Source organism: Mus musculus, chromosome 2 (genome assembly GCF_000001635.26).
Source record: "Mus musculus strain C57BL/6J chromosome 2, GRCm38.p6 C57BL/6J".
Classification (NCBI taxonomy): Eukaryota; Metazoa; Chordata; class Mammalia; order Rodentia; family Muridae; genus Mus; species Mus musculus.
The window spans coordinates 157,774,856-157,792,053 of NC_000068.7; the positions used below are offsets into that span (position 1 = coordinate 157,774,856).

The 17,198-nt window shown below is 46.1% G+C and overlaps 1 protein-coding gene across 1 annotated transcript in view; it reads left to right on the forward strand.

Annotated features, from left to right (window-relative positions):
- Positions 1-17,198, forward strand: part of Ctnnbl1 (catenin, beta like 1) — a 154,503-nt gene that overhangs the window by 37,455 nt on the left and 99,850 nt on the right. The window contains exons 3-4 of the mRNA NM_025680.4: positions 4,957-5,063; positions 14,137-14,276. Of these exons, the coding sequence (NP_079956.3) occupies positions 4,957-5,063; positions 14,137-14,276 (247 nt within the window). The remainder of the gene's footprint in view (positions 1-4,956; positions 5,064-14,136; positions 14,277-17,198) is intronic.

Genomic DNA, 17,198 nt, shown 5'->3' on the forward strand with positions numbered 1-17,198 from the left:
CCAACCATTCTGAGGACATGTAGAAGACCCATCTTCCTGCCTGCCTGCCTCCCTCCCCTACCCACCCTCCCTTTATCTTTTTCTTTTCTTTGGGGGAGGGTGCGGGGCTGGTGTTTCAGGCAGGGTTTCTCTGTGTAGCCTTGTCTGTCCTGGAACTTGCTCTAGAACAAGGTAGCCTCTAACTGAGATCCACCTGCCTCTGCCTTCAGAGAGCTGGGATTAAAGGCATATGCCACCATCACCCAGTAACCCATCATTTTAAAAAATATAGTCTGTAGTCCAAAAGAAATGCCAAATCTTGTCAATAACACATTGCTGTAGAAATTTTTAATCCCAATCCAGGGCTTCAACCCCACTTTTGATCATTTCATTCCTGGATAAAAGACACACATTTTATTATTTACAATAAGCCTTAATCAGCACAAGAGCTGGGCAGGTATCTGCTCTCTCTGCTATTAGATTCTACTTTCCTATCACCGGCCCTGAGTTACTACTTACTATGTTTTGTCTGGGCTGCTCTTAACTCCAGTTGGCCAGTCCTCAGGGCCTTCTTAGTCCTTTCTTTGCCCTCTTCTCTCTCCCTCATGGTTTTCTCTGACCCCTGATTGGGAATTCCAAGCACTGCCTATCTCAATTCTGCCCAGCTATAGGCTGTAGGCATCTTTATTTACCAACCTGAAATAACTTGGGGGCAAGGTCCTATAGTCACTTGGGTCTACATTCGTTCAGATTCTCTAGTTTCTGGGGACTAGGTCTTGGGTCCTGCACTTAGCGTTATAATACATAGCAACAGACCAAACCTCAATAACACAAGGTAGCAGGGCTTTTAAGAATGAAGTGCAGAGTGCTATTAGGTTAGGTATTGGGTCTTGCTGAAGCATGGTGGCTAATGCCTGTAGTCTTAGCATTCAGAAGCTGAGGTCAGAGGATCACTTTGAGCTCAAGAGTTCAAGACCAGCCCCAGCAATGTAGCAAGACCTTTCTCAGAAAAACAGAACCAACAGTCAGGCTCACACCGGTTGAAGGAAGACAGTACCTTTGGGCTGTTGTCCTCAGTCTTGCCTCATGCTGCACTTGGCGCTGCCACACAGCAGTGCATCTTTCTGAGTACTCTTCCTTGGTGCCTCATGTGCTGCAGTTCTTCCCACTTACAAGCCCAGGCGTTTTTCTCCTCCAAGAAGTCTGTCCCATCTCTGAGGTGGCCCTGAGGCCATTCAACCTAAGTTCTCACTTGATTCTGTATATTGTCTTCATAGCATGACTCATAGTTTCAAATCTGTATTTATCTTCAGCTTGCTTTCCTTCCCTCAGCCTCCCATGAACATGGCCAGGCTCTGTTTTGTTCACAGTTATATTTCTGGCATGTGGAGCAACACCCAGCTCTTCCTAGGCCCCGATAAATATTTATTGAGTGAGTAAATGAATGGAGCAGAGAGGTGCAGAGGCAAAATACCAGTGATTAAAACAAAATGACCTTACCTTGTGTCTTTTTAAATCCTTAAGTGTTAACTTATATGTTGTCGCACTCTGGCATTTTGTTCAATATGAATTATGGAAATGGATTCTTACGAGGCAGCTGTTTTCCAGTTCCCTCAAAGCCATGATGCTAAGTTTGGCTTTTAAAAATGAGGGAGAAGCATGAATCTGAGAGAAAGAAACAACTTGATTTGTATTCCAAACAGGTCTTTTCTATGTTAAGATACTAGTTCCCTCTTTCCTGGGGTCTGGACCATTGCTATCTAGGGTTCTGTCCCTTAAACATAATGACATTTTGAGGAGTCAGTGGTGAGCACCAGGAGTTCTGAATTGTCTCTCCGAGGGCAGCGAGCCCACGGGGCTTACACAGTGTGTGAAGCTGATGCTCGCTTCCTCCCGCTGGCTCCTGCTCAGTCTGTTCACCCTGTAGCAGCAGTTAATTGGAAGGTAGCGCTCCTGTGTGGATGATTTGGGGGACTGGGGCAGTAGCTGTCATGGGTAAGTCTTCTAGCCTAGGAGACAGAAATATAATGGGAGAAAGGCCTTTCTTTAAAGGGGCAGGGACAAAGAGATCACTTTGTAAAAATGACACACAGAAGGCTAAAAGTCCAGGACTTATTTTCTTACTGGTACCAAAGTCCCATTTGATGGAAAACAAGTGGTGCTTGCCCCTGTGGTCACGTGGGCTTGTAAAATATTATTGTCCTTTTTGTGCTACATCACTAGCATCCATCTTTCTGAAATCTCCCGCTACTGTTCTGACGTTGAGCTATTGGAGATACTGCTGAGGCCGATGACTAAGACTGATAATTTGGTTCCCTGGTGTTGGAGAGGAATTAGAGGAGGGAAGACCAAACCCTGGAGAGGTGGAGATGCTAGAAATTCTACCAGAACTGCACGCACATGAACATAGTTCCCTCAAAGTGGTCAAGATGTTAGGGAAAGAGAAGCAGTGGCTGTGAGGGGGCTGGAAAGTGAGGAGACGCTCTTGGTCGGCCAGCCACTCTGTGTCTCGCTGTGTCTAGTGCTATTAAGAACAACAGCATTACTCATTACTGGAGCTCACCAAACAGTTTTATGTACACAGTTTATTCAGGTCCTTCATATGTCCTTGAAAGATCCAGCCTACATTCTCATCACACTTCCTCCCTCCTTCCCTCTATTCAGATCTTTTGTGGGGACCTGCTGTGAGCCAGGTCCTAAAGAATCTGCAGTGTCCGAGGATGCATGGGGGTCTGCAGGGAGTCAAGTCAGCCCTGGGTTTTTTCTTTCAGTTTTAAACTTTTTGTTATTTTATTTGTGCAGGTGTTTTGTTTATAGTACAGGACTAGAAAAGGGCATTGGATCCCTGGAACTGGAGTTGCAGACAGTTGTGAGCTGTTGTGTGGAAGCTGGGAATCAAACGTGGCTCCTCTGGAATAGGAGCCAGTGAGCGTAACTGCCCAGCCATTTCTCCAGCTAACTGTTGAAGTTGAAGCAGTTGGTGGGGACCAGTCCCTTCCAGACTTTCCTTTTGTAGGCCATGTGAAGGATTTGTGATACCAAGTGGATGCAGTTAGGAAAATTTAATGAGGAGCTTTGAGCTAGACTTGCTAGGGCTTTAAGGAATTTATTAGTTAAGTTTTGTTGCTCTGTGCTTAGTGTAGAGGGAGTCTAGGCTCTGAGTCTCAACCAAGGCAGACACTGACTCTGGCTTTCACCATGTTGGGGAAGCCCTGCTGACCTGTAGAATTAGGGAGAGGTGAGAGCCCAGCAGAGTGCTTCCAGATCCTGAAGTCGCTAGAAGTAAGAAATGCATCATGTTCAAAATGAACGTATAGGCTTCTCCCACTTAAAACCCAATATAGGAAGAACATTGAGATTTCATAATAAAATAATAGCTAGCATTTCTGAGTCCTTACAGAATTATAGGATGATTCAGTGCTTTTCAAAAGGATCTATTTCACGTTCTCCTAAAAGCAGTTTCTTTATTGCTTTTAGGTGTGAGTTATGGCCATTACTTTACAGCAGAGGAGCTGGGAATTGGGAAAGTGTTAGAGAGCAGGGTGTACTGCTGCAGTGACTTTAAACTGGCAAGTGAACCGAGGATACAGCATTTCTGAAATCTCTATAGGTTATTTCAAAGTTGAAAAAAATTGATTTTTATTTATGTGCATGCCTGTGCGTGCATGCGTGTGTGCATTCTGCAGGTGTTCGTGGAGGCCAGTAGAGGGTATCAGATCCCCTGAAGCTAAAATTGCAGGTGGTTGTGAGCCACGGTGTGGGTGCTGGGAACTAAGATTTGTGATGAACAGGAACTCTTAACCTCTGAGCCCTTTTTCTTCGGCCCTTCAATGTATAATATTCAATTCAACTACTTCCCTAGGTATCTCTGAAGTGTATGAAGCAAGACAACTCAGTTTTGTAGTGTTAGTTTTCTTATTTTTCGCCTGCCTCTGCCTCCTGAGTGCTGGGATTAAAAGTATGCACCACCAGGCAATGCTTTAGTTTTTATATTTAATATTTATTCATTTATTTATTTGAGACAACTTCTCTCTAGATAGCTATAGCTGGCTTAGAATTTACTGTGTGGAGCAGACTGGCCTCAGACTGTGGCAATACCACTGCCTTTATCTGAGTTTTGAGATTATAGGATGTTATATCATCTCCAACTATTCACCAGCCTGTCCACCTACCTTCCCTCCCTCCTTTCTTCCTTTCTTCTTCCCTTCCCTCTCTCCCTCCCTCCCTCCCTCCCTCTCCCTCCCTCCCTCCCTCCCTCTCCCTCCCTCCCTCCCTCCCTCCCTCCCTCCCTCCCTCCCTCCCTCCCTCCCTCCCTCCCTCCTTCCTCATACCACATCCATGTAGCCAAGCTACCCTTAAACTCATGATCATCTTGCCTTAGCCACATCTGGCTCAAGATGAACTAATGCTTGGTGCTCCACTAGCATTTCAGAGTCCTTGTCTCGCTTCTCTCTCAGTAGTTCCTGATATCCCCATCACAGAACCATGTTAGAGTGTGAAGCACTGTGTGTGGCTCCCCAGCTGCCATTTGTCAGTTCTGGGCTGAGTACAAACAAGATAGGAGAGCAGTTTCAGCCTGCACACTGGTTTGTGACCTCTGGTGTGAAGAAGAGACTAGGGGCCCTGGTGCAAATTCTTCTTGGTTTCTGACTCTTTCTTACCCCTGCATTAAAGGAGAAGGAAGATATAACATTGCCTCAGTACGCAGCGTCCTTTGCTTACTCTGCCCACAGTGTGCCTGAGAAACCTTTGTTGGCTGAGTCTCTACTCCTGAGACAGAGCTTGCTGGGGTAGAGGCAGGGCATTTGACATGACACCCAGGACGATGCTTCTTGCTGTCATTCTAGTTGGGGAGCAAAAGTGTATGCTGTGTGTTGAGCTCACGGAGGTCTGCGGCAGAGTGGGCGGACAAAGAGCCGTGGTGAGAGCGACCATGAATGTGAGATCAGCACGCTGAAGCTGTTATCCTTGTTCCAGGAGGAGCCGCTGGATGAAAGCTCAGTGAAGAAGATGATTCTCACATTTGAGAAGCGATCCTACAAAAACCAGGAGCTGCGGATCAAGTTTCCAGACAATCCGGAGAAGTAAGCTCCTCTTTGCTGACCCTCTCCTCCGTGGCGGCCTGTGTTCTAATTGTTGGATTTGTTGTTTGACTTGTTGGCTTTCTGTGGCTTGGTCAGGCATCCCAGTGTTGCCCACATGCTTGGGATGCCACTGGAAGGACACATAGGACTTTGAGGGCTATGCTTTATTATGGTCGGAGTCCACGAAGACACGTGTTGACTAGAAGTGCAGAGTCTAGTGAAGTCTGTGTCCGGCTTCCTGCTTCCCTTCACTGGGAGAGAGCAGACAGCACTGATCTTCCCGCAGTACACTGTACCAGTGTAGCAGTAGACCTCCAGTGGGAGTACACTGTACCAGTGTAGCAGTAGACCTCCAGTGGGAGTACACTGTACCAGTGTAGCAGTAGACCTCCAGTGGGAGTACACTGTACCAGTGTAGCAGTAGACCTCCAGTGGGAGTACACTGTACCAGTGTAGCAGTAGACCTCCAGTGGGAGGCTGATTTGAGAAGGACAGGCCAGGTTTGCGTTCTCTGATAGCTGCAACCCCTGCAGTTCCAGACTTACAGAAAACAAACAGCTGTTGGGTGCTGTTGGCTGGCTGAGCACGCTTAGTACTCAGGGATGTGCTCAGAAGCCAGCTCCTGGCTGCCAGCTCTGGGTCAGCCTTGTGAGCTGGCCCTACTCTAGCTCTTTCCTACCTCATTCTTTCAGTGCCCCCAAAACCACCCATGGCTGCCAGGTGGAAACTTTATTGCAGAGAAAATGGCCCAATTTAGGGGTCAGACAGATGTGCGTGAGACCACTGCATGACGCTAAATGACCACATCTTTCCCAGCTTTGCGTGTCCCTTCTGTGTAAGGCTACAGGATTGTTGGGAAAGTTAAGTGAGAACAATGGCTAGCTTGGATCCCTGCACCTGCACCCGGTAGATAGATGCTCCTGATACGGGTTTTACTGTGAGGTGCCACAGTGTGGGATATGGGATCTTTCAATCTTGAATCCCAATTAAAAAGGATTAAAGATTTGTATAGATTTTAGAGTTCTAAATCTATGTTTTCTTCCCTGCCTGTCTCCCTTCCCAGATAAATGGTTTAATGAATTTTAATAGGCCCAAAGCCCTGAGGCAATTAAGAGTTGGATGGTTGGATCTTTGCACTCAAGTTTGTAGGTTACTAGGGAGACTGACTGTGAATGTGAGGTAGAAGGAAATACACAGATAGAGATATAACTAGAATGCTGTGGGAGTGGAGAGAAGCAGCAAAGGCTTTGTTGAGGACCTCACAAGGGAGGGAGTGTTTGGGCCGGGCCTCATGGCCGGTGTGCAGCTGGCACACAGTGAAAAGCCGGGCTGATGAGTTGGCTCAGAGGGTGAAGTGTGGGTACTTTTGGGAGGCAGAAACAGGAGAATCCCCTGAAGCTCCTGGGCCAGGTATCCTGATGTGCACAGCAGAGAAAAGAGCATCTCAAACAAGATGGAGCGTGAGGACGGCACTGGAGGTTGTGTTGATCTCTGCAGTGTGCGTTGCCATGTGTACCTGCACACAGGCACACTTAGACATGCCCACTCTCACACTCACACATGCACGCATGCATGCACGCACGAGACGATGAGAAAGGGGGAGGTAGAGAGAAAACACAAAGTCCCGGATGCTGGAGGGCAGAGAGTGTTCACAGCAAGCCTGGGAGACAGTGTGACTCAGTTCTCCGTTTCTGTGGATGGAGAGTGTCAGAGAACACCCAGCCCTCTGTGCCCAGCCTACTGTGATAGCAGCCAGATCACAGCCCAGCATCCTAGCACCTGCATTGTCTCTGGCATTGTGCTGACCTCCACCATATAGGAAAAAAAGTTCACAGTGTGTGTGTGTGTGTATGTGTGTGTGTGTGTGTGTGTGTGTGTGTGTGTGTGTTTAATTATACGAGTACCACACAGACTGATACTATTGTAGAAAGTAATTTGAGTACATAAGTAGAGTCTGAAAGGGAAGTTTCTTCACTGTATCAATCCTACTACAACCCCAGTATCTATAACTGACCTCGTGACCAATTCTGTGATGATCCCTTTAGCCTGTTTTCTATACCCTGCTTTATACTATACAAAGATTTAGCCTACACAAATTTGGGTTTATAAAACAGAAAATGTTTTCCTGTTCGTGCCTGTCTCTCTATCTTTTGTTTTGGGCTGGTGCATAATATTTCATAGTTAGGAAATTCCATAATGTATTTAGTTATTTTTCTATTGATGGTCTTTAGGTCATTTTACAATTTTTTAAATTTTATTTTATTTCATGTATATGAGTGTTTTGCCTGGATGTATATCTGTGTACCACATATGTGCCTGGTACCCATGGAGGTCAGAAGAGGGTATTGAACCCCCTGGGACTGCTATTACAGATGTTTGTGAGCCACTATGTGGTGCTGGGAATTGAACCTTGGTCCTCTAGAGGAGCAGACAGTGTTCTTACCTGCTGAGCCATCTCTAGCAGTTTAGATTAATTTAAACATTGGTTTTTATAAGCAGTGCTGGGTAGACCTCGTTGTATATATGCCTCTGTGTGTATGTCTTCCTGTAGGATAGATGCCTAAACGCTGACTGCAAACTGAGGGCATGCAGGTGTAATCTCTGAAAGCCACTGCAGGCTCCCTGTTCCAGGCTCCCTGCTCTGTCCGTTCATTCTCACCACAGCCATGTGTGTTTCCACGTTCTCACCTAGACATGGCCGGCCAGGCTTTAGCACCCTCATTGTTTGTTTCTTGTTCCTCTATGCTGAGCTCTTGCTATTGGGGTAGACTGTGTCTTGTTTGTCCCCGTGGCATGGGTGTCATGCCCACCGGGCTGCAGATGCTCAGCAAACACAAGAGCTGTGCAGCCTTTGCCATCTTTATTCTGTCCCCCTGGTGTGGAAGCCAAGAATCCCCCGGAGGAAACACTGATAACACTGAAAGTGTGAGATCCAAATCCTGCCTGGAATGACAGCATCACCTCGTGCACTTGGCGTCCATTGCCCTGTGGTTGAGAGCAGTGAAGTCATGGCAGCCGTGGCCGCCATCCTCTCCTTAGGTACCACTGGTCTCTGGCTGATAAGCTGCTTTTCAGAAAGAGGCTTATGTTCTTTAAAAAGTGTTTTCCATTGAGAAAGAAGTTTATGTGCTATTTTAGTTTAAAACTTGAACATATAAAAATTGAAATTACACATAAAACTTTTTTGTTGTGTCAAAAAGCAGTTAGGAAATTGTCGTGTGCTTTAACCTTGAGTTCTGCTGGCACAACGTCTTCCGTAATTCTCTAGATCAGCGAGGGGCAATTAAGATGAAGATTGCTCCCGCATGTTTGAATGAGGCTTTGCAGTTGAGATCAGAAACGTTCCGATTTATTTTCCTGCCTGTGTCATTTTGATCGCATCCGCCCAAATGTTGTTCTTCCTTTGGCTGCGGTTCAGATTTAGCCGGCAGCCTCCGCCGCAGCCTCCACTGGGCTCTGCGATCCTTCTCCCAACCCCACACTGAGCCCGCTGCCTCTGTAGTGAGTCCTTAGTACTTCTCTTCATTTTCGCAGGGACGCAACCATTTAGTGTAGTGATCCACAACCATTATTGGTCTCATGGCTCCTTTGCACTCAAATGAGAGTATCCTAAAGTGTTTTTCTCAGAAAACCGTAGCAAACACAAGAACATGCAAGCTCATATTCTTCTAGCTGTCAAGGTAATGGTCTAGGAGTTGGGGAGATGGCTCGCTCTCTGGGCAGGAGTACTTGCTGCATAAGCGTGAAGACCTGAGCTCATATTCCTAGCATCCCTGGGAAAGGCCTGCACATGTGTCTGTAGCTCCAGCACTTTGGGAGGTAGATACGGGAGGACCATGGGGCTTGAGGCCACCAGCCTAGCTCCACATTTTCTGGGCTCATCAGAGGACTTACCCGGAGAGCAACTGGTCAGGACACCTGAGATCTTCCTCCGGCCTCCGTACATTGCCATTAGCACACACACTTGCATATGCCACAGACATCACACATGTTCACATGTCCCAGTGTGATACACATACAATGGATACTTTGTTGTATAGACCTTGAGAAAACTCCATGGTGTGAATTCTGGCAAAAGCAGTGTAAAAAGGCCTACTAGTACCTAGAATTATAAAGTCTTTGATCTCTCAGTTTCTCCCTTCCCTAGGGATCTCCTGCTGCCTCGGCCATATCAAGGGACCACACCTTGAGAACAACTAGCTGTTTTAATTGGGTGGAAGTATTGTCACGCTCCCTGTGCAGTGATGGCTGCTCGTGTGATGGCATCTCAGACTTGTCATGTTTTGTAGGCCTGTGGTTTTGAACACTGAGGTCGTTTGTTACTATCCATTCTCAGGCTGAGGGAGAACGCCCTGCGTGTCTGAACCAGATGAGCCTGGGCAGACCAGGGGACAGTGTCTGTCTGTCAGATGGAGTCCATGACCCCATCTCTGCCTGGTTACTGTTTTAATATGTTGCTCTATTGCTTTCCCATCGCTTCTCACCTGACCTCTGCCCTGGCTGGGAGTCATGTGTTGCAGAAGCTGTGCTGGCTCCCTGAAGACAACCTTCTGCAAATAGTATGTGTGCTTTAAGTGAGTGGGCTGTACGTGGTCAGCGGGAACAGAAGAGAATCGTCTTTTTGAGAACATAACAGACTCAAGGCAGCTGCTGTGTGCCAACACTGTTGTAATTAGGCACTTTATATGTATTCTTTCTTTAAATCCTCACTATCCTTCAACCAGGAAGATAAGGAAATCAAGATTTAGAGATAAGTAGTTAATGTTCTGTCTTTGACCACACTGCCTCTTGGGCAGCACTTACACTTACTAGTGTGCAATGGATGGCTTTGCATTCGTGGTAGGCTGGGAGCTCAGAGACCCTGGCTGATCTTTTTGTCTGGTACATGCTCTGTACTCAGGCCAGTGTGTCCTGAGTCCAAACATTTCTCACTATGACTCATTACCCATGTAGCTCCTCGGCCAGTAGGACTTTTGTGGTGTGATTATACAGTTTGCTTCTCTGCTAGTTTGTTTTGTTTGAATAATGCTCTGACTTTCTAAATCTTAAAAGTCTAGGGCTAATATCAGATATTTCAGAGAATTACAAAGTTGGACTGAGGAACAGTGTGTTACTACTGCTGTCTAAGCCGGGGCATCTCTCTTGTCTGCTTACTTGTTTATATACTTAGTGGAAGTAAGGATGGGAACTAGGACACTGCACCTAGTAGGCTTGTTGTCTACTACTGGCTTATGCTTCAGTTTTGTTTTGTTTTGTTTCCAGACAAGGCCTGGAGGTTGAGGTGGGCTCAGGCTCACTCTGTAGCCAAAGGGGTCTTGAACTTGTGATCCTCCTTGGTGCTGGGATTACAGGCATTTGCCACCCTACATAGGAGGGTATTTTATTTTATTTTTTAGGCAGAGTTTTAAGTATGCAGCCTTAGTTGGCCTGGAACTCACCGTATGGATCAAATCGGTCTTGAACTCAGCAAGATCCATCTGCCTCAACTTCTGCCTCCCAAGTGTTGAGATTAAAGGGCTTGTGTCACCATCATTCTGGGTTGGTCTTTTATGTCATTCCCAGTGACAAAGATCTAACTATGCAAAACCAAACCAACCAACCAAACAAACAAAAAAACTAAACGTGTTCTATCTTTTGGCAATTCTGATTCTTAAGAGTCCTAAGAATGAAAAAGAATTTCATTAGATTCTCTTCTTGAAATCTTGGTTATTTCCCAGAATCAGTTTCTCTGTCCCCTGAAGTACAGCTCTGTAACAGATGTCACAAAGCTTCAGGGTCATCTAATCAGTGTGAGGACTGTATCCCATCTTCTTTTAAGCAGGCTCAAGTTACAGGAATGTTTGTGGTATGGCTTGCCTTTGTTCTTCCCTCTGACAGGCACCCATGGTAGTTTCTATGGTCACTAGCGAGTGCTGGAGGCCAGAGGTGAGTATGAAATAGGGTGCCCTGGAGGGGCCTTCTCATGCTTTGCATTGCTTTTTATCCAGTCCCCTCGGCACTTGCTGCTCTTTTGGACTACCTGGCCCACCCCACACATTGACGCTTGACATCAGTGCAATTGTCTTTTCCTTCTGTGGTGCTGGGCATTGAATCTAGGTCCTCGTGTGTGCCAGGCAAGAGCTCTGCCACTGGACTTCCACTCAGCCCGGCACAAGCCCTCCTGATCCATAACTCTGAATGGGATCACATTTCAGAGGTCGGGAAATATTATCTATTTGTGTGCCCAGAAAAAGGCTCCTTTAAAAAATGATGTTGGGAATTCTTGGTAAAGCAGTTGTAGAGCTTACTTTGAGTTATAAGCAGGTGAGAGTAGGCAGAAAGTGTCAGTGAAAAAGAACAACAGTGTGTTTCACAACAGAAGAGGACAGTGTGGGAATGTGGAGGCTCTGGAGTTCGTAACTGATCAGAGAGGTAGCATGGAAAGCCTAGAAACGGGAATACACATCAGACTTTACTGTGTGGTAGATGGCCTTCCTTTCAGGTGAGAGGGCGAGAGCAGAGCGTGGAGTCCGGCCGCACTCCAGAGAGTCGTAGAAAGTAAAGCATGTTTCAGTAAATTTCATAAGACATAGAACATCTGATCTTGGGGGCTGGAGAGATGGCTCAGCAGTTAAGAGCACTGACTGCTCTTCCAGAGGTCCTGAGTTCAATTCCCAGCAACCACATGGTGGCTCACAACCATGTAACAGGATCTGATGCCCTCTTCTTGTGTGTCTGAGAACAGCTACAGTGTACTCACATACATAAAATAAATAAATCTTAAAAAAAAAAAAAAACAAAAACCCATCTGATTGATCTTCACATAGAAAAACTTGACTCATATATATGTGGAGTAGAGTTGCTAAAAGCAAAGAAAGGTGTGACGCCTGGGTTTGTGAAAGCTTTTATGTCAACAAATAGATAAATAAATACAGATATGTCAAAAAAAAAGTGTAGCATATAAATTGAGACAATTTCCCCCTCGGTTTTCCCCCCTTTTTTAAAATTTAAAAAAAAAATTTTTTTACAGCGTGGCAGATTAATTTCCTTAGTATAGAAAGCGTTTTATTAATCAGGAAATAAGGCCAAATCCTGGCTTAAAAACGAGTAAAGAATAATTGGAAATAGTAAACAAATGTTAACCTTTTTTTAAAAGAAAAATCATAAATGCAGAAATTTTGAACTTCTTTGCTGTCTTGAATTGGAGGCAGTTTTGACTAGCTACTCCTGCTTGAGGAGAAGGGAAGAGGAAACATCAGACAGAGTTGTTGCCTTCTGACAGTTTATTCCTTCCTGTGCACTTACTCTACCTAGTGATTGTGAATGCACAGCTATGTGCCATTTGTTATGGGGGAGTGGAAACTGTCTGAGAAAGGGGGATTCTTTAAATAAATTACCGCACACCAACATGAGCGCGTGTACCATGCAGCTGTTTAAAATTGATGATTTACAACTGGAATTTCAGATAAACAGTCTCCCACGCACTCTGTGATTGATTGGCAGTTCCGTCTTGGAGTATTGTCTAGAGAAGGATTTGGAAGCCAGGGCCAGGCTGAGCGTCAGGGGAGACTGGTGCTATCAGTTAGGGGCTTCTTGGGAGAAGGAGAATGGCCATCCAGCAATAATTTGTCAGGAACTGGCTCTTACTGTTGTAAAAGAATGTTTAGCCATTGTTAACAGTACAGTAAAATTGGGAATAGACCAGAGATTTGCTTTGTGGGTAAAAGGCTAAGAATTGAGAAAAACGGCCCAAGCACGCTGGCCTATCATCAGGGCTATTTCCAGTTCAGAGGATTATGGATGACCTCTGCATACTTAAATGGCTGGCCTTTCTCTCCTCAGTCTTCTGTGAAAAGTAATATTTTATACTTATGAAATATATTTGTAAGTGCTTAACACTAATGACAGGAAAAACAATGACAAGGGATATTAACTGAGGATGTTTTAACCAAATCTAGTCTTGATGGTTTGCTCTTTATGGATTCTGGATTCCAGTGTCTGCCTGCCGTTTAGCATCTAGAACATGGAGAATGCTTGTGGCTCCCATGGGCCCTGCTTATGTTCCTTTTTTGAGGCCTCCACTTAATGAGATGGGCATCTGCACATGTAGGAGACAAACCCCAGCATTCCTGTCTGTCCAAAGCTTACAGTCCAGAAGAGAAGCCAGGCACAGAGTAACAGGAGTGGCCCAGCACAGAGGCAGTACGTACAGGCTTCCTGCTTCTTAGGAGTCTGACATTGTTCTAAGTCCTGTATGTGTTGACTGTTATCTGACAACACCCAGGGGATAGGTACCATTATTGTCCCACTTACAGATGAGGAAACTGAGACATAGACACATCAAGAAAGTAACTGAGCCAGGTTCAAGCCCAGGCGATTGGGCTGTGGAGCCTGTGTAACCGCCGTGTCCTCTCAGTCACTCTGGGTCTGGCGTTGCTCAGGGGCTGTACTTGCAGAAGCTCGTTTGCTTCTGGGAACAAACACTCCTGTCTTGTTCATCAGGCACTGTGGAGGGCATGCAGAGGTCAGGAACGCAAAGTGCTCCTGTTCCCTGTGTCTAGACAGGTTTGTGAGAAGGTTCAGGGTAGACAAGTGACAGGGACAGTATTGCAAAATGTCAGAGTCTAGATCAGCCTGACTGTGACCCGCTCTTACCTCACTAGAGCTTGTGTGAAGGGAGGAGAGGGTGGCTATTGGGAGGCTGCAGGGTCTTATTCTTTTCCTTTGGGCGGCTGACCAGTCCAGCGCCCCAGAGTAAATGGCACCCCAAGGGGTAATGGTAGCTAATCCATAAGACCGGAGGACAGAACATTTATTGCTGCCGAAGGCTTCGGGGGCCTTAGGAGGCAGCTGTGGCTGTAGGAGTGAGGGGACCCTGTAATGAGATCTGAATCCAAGATTGATTTTTATAATGAGGAAATCGATTTCCCAAGGAAACCGTGTGGCAGTATGATGTCTGGATGAGTGTACTTCTTGGTTGGTCTGCTGTCGACATTTTGACAGATTGTGTCAGTCTGGATTGTGTTGCTGTTGGCTCTCACATGCCAAGACTACCCCTTGCCGTTCAGTGACCTGCCCTGTTCTCCCCTCCTAGGTTCATGGAATCCGAGCTGGACCTCAATGACATCATTCAGGAGATGCACGTGGTGGCCACCATGCCTGACCTGTACCACCTTCTCGTGGAGCTGAGTGCCGTGCAGTCACTTCTCGGCTTGCTGGGACATGATAATACAGATATCCTTGAGATCTGTGCGGTGGAAGTCTGACACGAGGGAGCGGGTTTCTCTCTCCACCTGCCTGTCTTTGCTGATGGCTGCTGTCACAGCCGCCGTTCTCCTGCCACTCTACGCTCCTCCTTCCTGAAATGCACATTGCTCTTTACTCATGAACGCCTGAGCCTTATCTATGAGCATGCCTGGGGCAGATCCTTACCTGTCCCGGCTGACAGTGCTAGTGCACCCCTCATCCCCAGTGGTAGGTTTCCAGGTCAGGATTTGGAGGCTCCTTATTGAGGTAGGAGCAGACAGACTTGCATGTGTTGATGGAGACATCATTCTGCTAACAGATGGCTCTGTGGATTGAGGCTAGAGGAGGCAGTGAACCGTGGCAGAGTGCTTGTCGGGATGTCCAGAGGATGGGAGAGCTTGTCTGTTTTGTCCACTACTATTTTCAAGTTCCTTAAAAGAAGACTGGGTATTTCCTACTTGACGAATGAGCTTTAGACCTAAACAGACAAGGTGGGCTTGATTCCTAGCCTCATTTTCAGTAAAATTTGGTATTTTCACCTGCAAAGCTAGAGTTAAAAACCTTGTCCCTCAGTGTTATCGAAGAAATCAGAGACATTAGCTTGTCACACATAGCTCCTGGCGTGTAGTAGGCACTTACTAATGTTCCCTGTAACAAACTCTGTGTCATGACTTCTGAAACCGTTTCATACTCTGTCTCTGTTGCGGTTCGTGTGGTCGCTGCAATGTTGGTGTTCCATGTGCTGTGCATGGGGTTATGTTCGTTAAACAGAGTCTAGTTGTTTGAATCCAGATTTCCAAAGGTAAGAGATAAATGTTGTGGGTCTGCTTGAGTGACAGTCACAGGAAATCTGCTCTGCTTCTGTTAGTTTCATCTTTCTGGTGATCTCTCTCCTGAGAGCATGTCTGACTAGGCTCTTTCCTGACTGATAATTCTCACAGAAATAAATCAGTGAATAGTTTTAATGTGGCTTCTTGAAGGGCAATCTGAAGACATTGCTGATGCTTCATGTACTGTTCTTGTTAAGAATGGCTCAGCCCATCTCCAGGTTGACAGGGTTTGCTGTGGGGTTCCCAGCCAGCTGTCCCACATGGTCATTTGTCCCATATAGACACAACTGAGTGCTCTTAGGTGTGAGCTTAGTGCTGGGCCTCAGCAGCGTCCACTGTTCGGGTGCTCAGAGAGCATTAGCCCATAAGCATACTGGGTATTGTCTTAGGCCTCTTGGGCTGCTATTACAAAGAACCATGGACAAGTGGCTCATATGATTAAGAGAATTGTTTTCTGTAGTTCTGGTGTTAGACGTCCCATAAGGCTGGCGATGCTAGTATCTGGTAATTTGGGTTTCTGATTCCACATAGCCATTTTCCCCCTGTGTCCTTTCATGGTGAGAGGGTAAGGACCTTGCCAAGTTTCTTTATAAGGACATTGACTTTACCTGTGAGGCCTCTGGCCTCTTCACTTCCCGAAGTCCCTGCCTACATGAGTTATCTCTTTTGAAATTAGGTTTCAACATAGGAATTGGGGTAAACATTTGTTCTGTCTGTTCCAGGTACCTGATACAAGACTGGTTTACTCAAGGGCAGATTTAGTGATGGGGCAGTCTAGCTCTGATTCACGGACTGAATAGTCGGTTTCCGAGTCCCACCAAGGTTAGCCTACACCTTGTTGATTCATCTGTCATTTGCTACTGTAGTTATTTGTGCGTGTGTGTGTGCATGTGCAGGTACTGGGACAGGACACAGTACATTTGTAGAGATCAGAAGACAACCTCAGCTGTGGTCCTCAGGCACCTTCCGCTTTCAGTTTGAGAAAGGCTGTCTTCCTCTACCACACAGGCCAGCCTGCAAATTTGTAGGGATCTGGCTCTCTCAGGTGCATCCCACAGCTAACTGGCAGTCAAGGCTGGCACATCAATGTCCCTGGTCCCTACATTTCCTGAAGCATACCTGGAGTCATGCCCTTGACAGAGTTGTTTAGTCACCTGTCACTCTGCATATTGAGACAGAAATGACCTGTTTTGTTTCTGGAATCTCGGATCCCATTCATTCTTTCCTGCTAATTCAAAACAGTGTGAGCTATGCTACAAGCTGCTGACACTTCTGATTCAATGGCCATTTCTGCTGGGGAAAGGACTGACATGGGCTTTGCTGCTTGGCCGGCATCCGTGTTCTTGGGAGCGGCAAGGGCACAGATGTTCAAGTTGCGTCCTGGTCTGTAAAAGGGAAGAAATGTATCTCCCTGTAGCGTCTCTGACAGACTGCCATTTTCCTCCTGTTTTCCCAGGGCCAGGCTGTTCTGCCCTCCTTTCTGCCAGCCCTCACCCAACTGCCCTAATGATATTTTTTAAAATCTGATTTTTAATTATGCCCTACATCACATTTAAAGTGCATTTGAAATATTTTTAATTACCTTAATTTTAATTAGATGCAGCAATTAGGGTAAATGTCATCCTCTTCAAAGTACGAGTTTCTTGCAAGTGGTTTCGGGAAAGGGAAGCCCTCCCAACTTGCAGCTAACATGCTGTCTTTGCCATGGTGATCTTCCCCAATGCCGCACCCGCTTATCTGTGATCTGTAATGGAAATTCTTCAGGAAACGGTTGTTAACGATTTACTGTTGTACAGCTGTAACTGCCCGCAACACCTTACCATGAATAAACAATTTCATGGCTGTCATGACTTCAATTTTTAATCTTTTTTTAACTCTTCATTTATCACGCAGGACCATACATGGCTGGTGTGTTCCCACCAAGCACAGGTCATCTCTGCTTTGTCCTTCTCTGAGGAAACATAAATGATGGGGATTTTAATTGGATCTGAGTCTGGTTTGTTGTAACCTTAAGAGGCAGTGGATGGGAGGCAACAGCTTGTGCCTCGTCCTTCAGTCCTTTCAACCGTGAGAAGCTGCT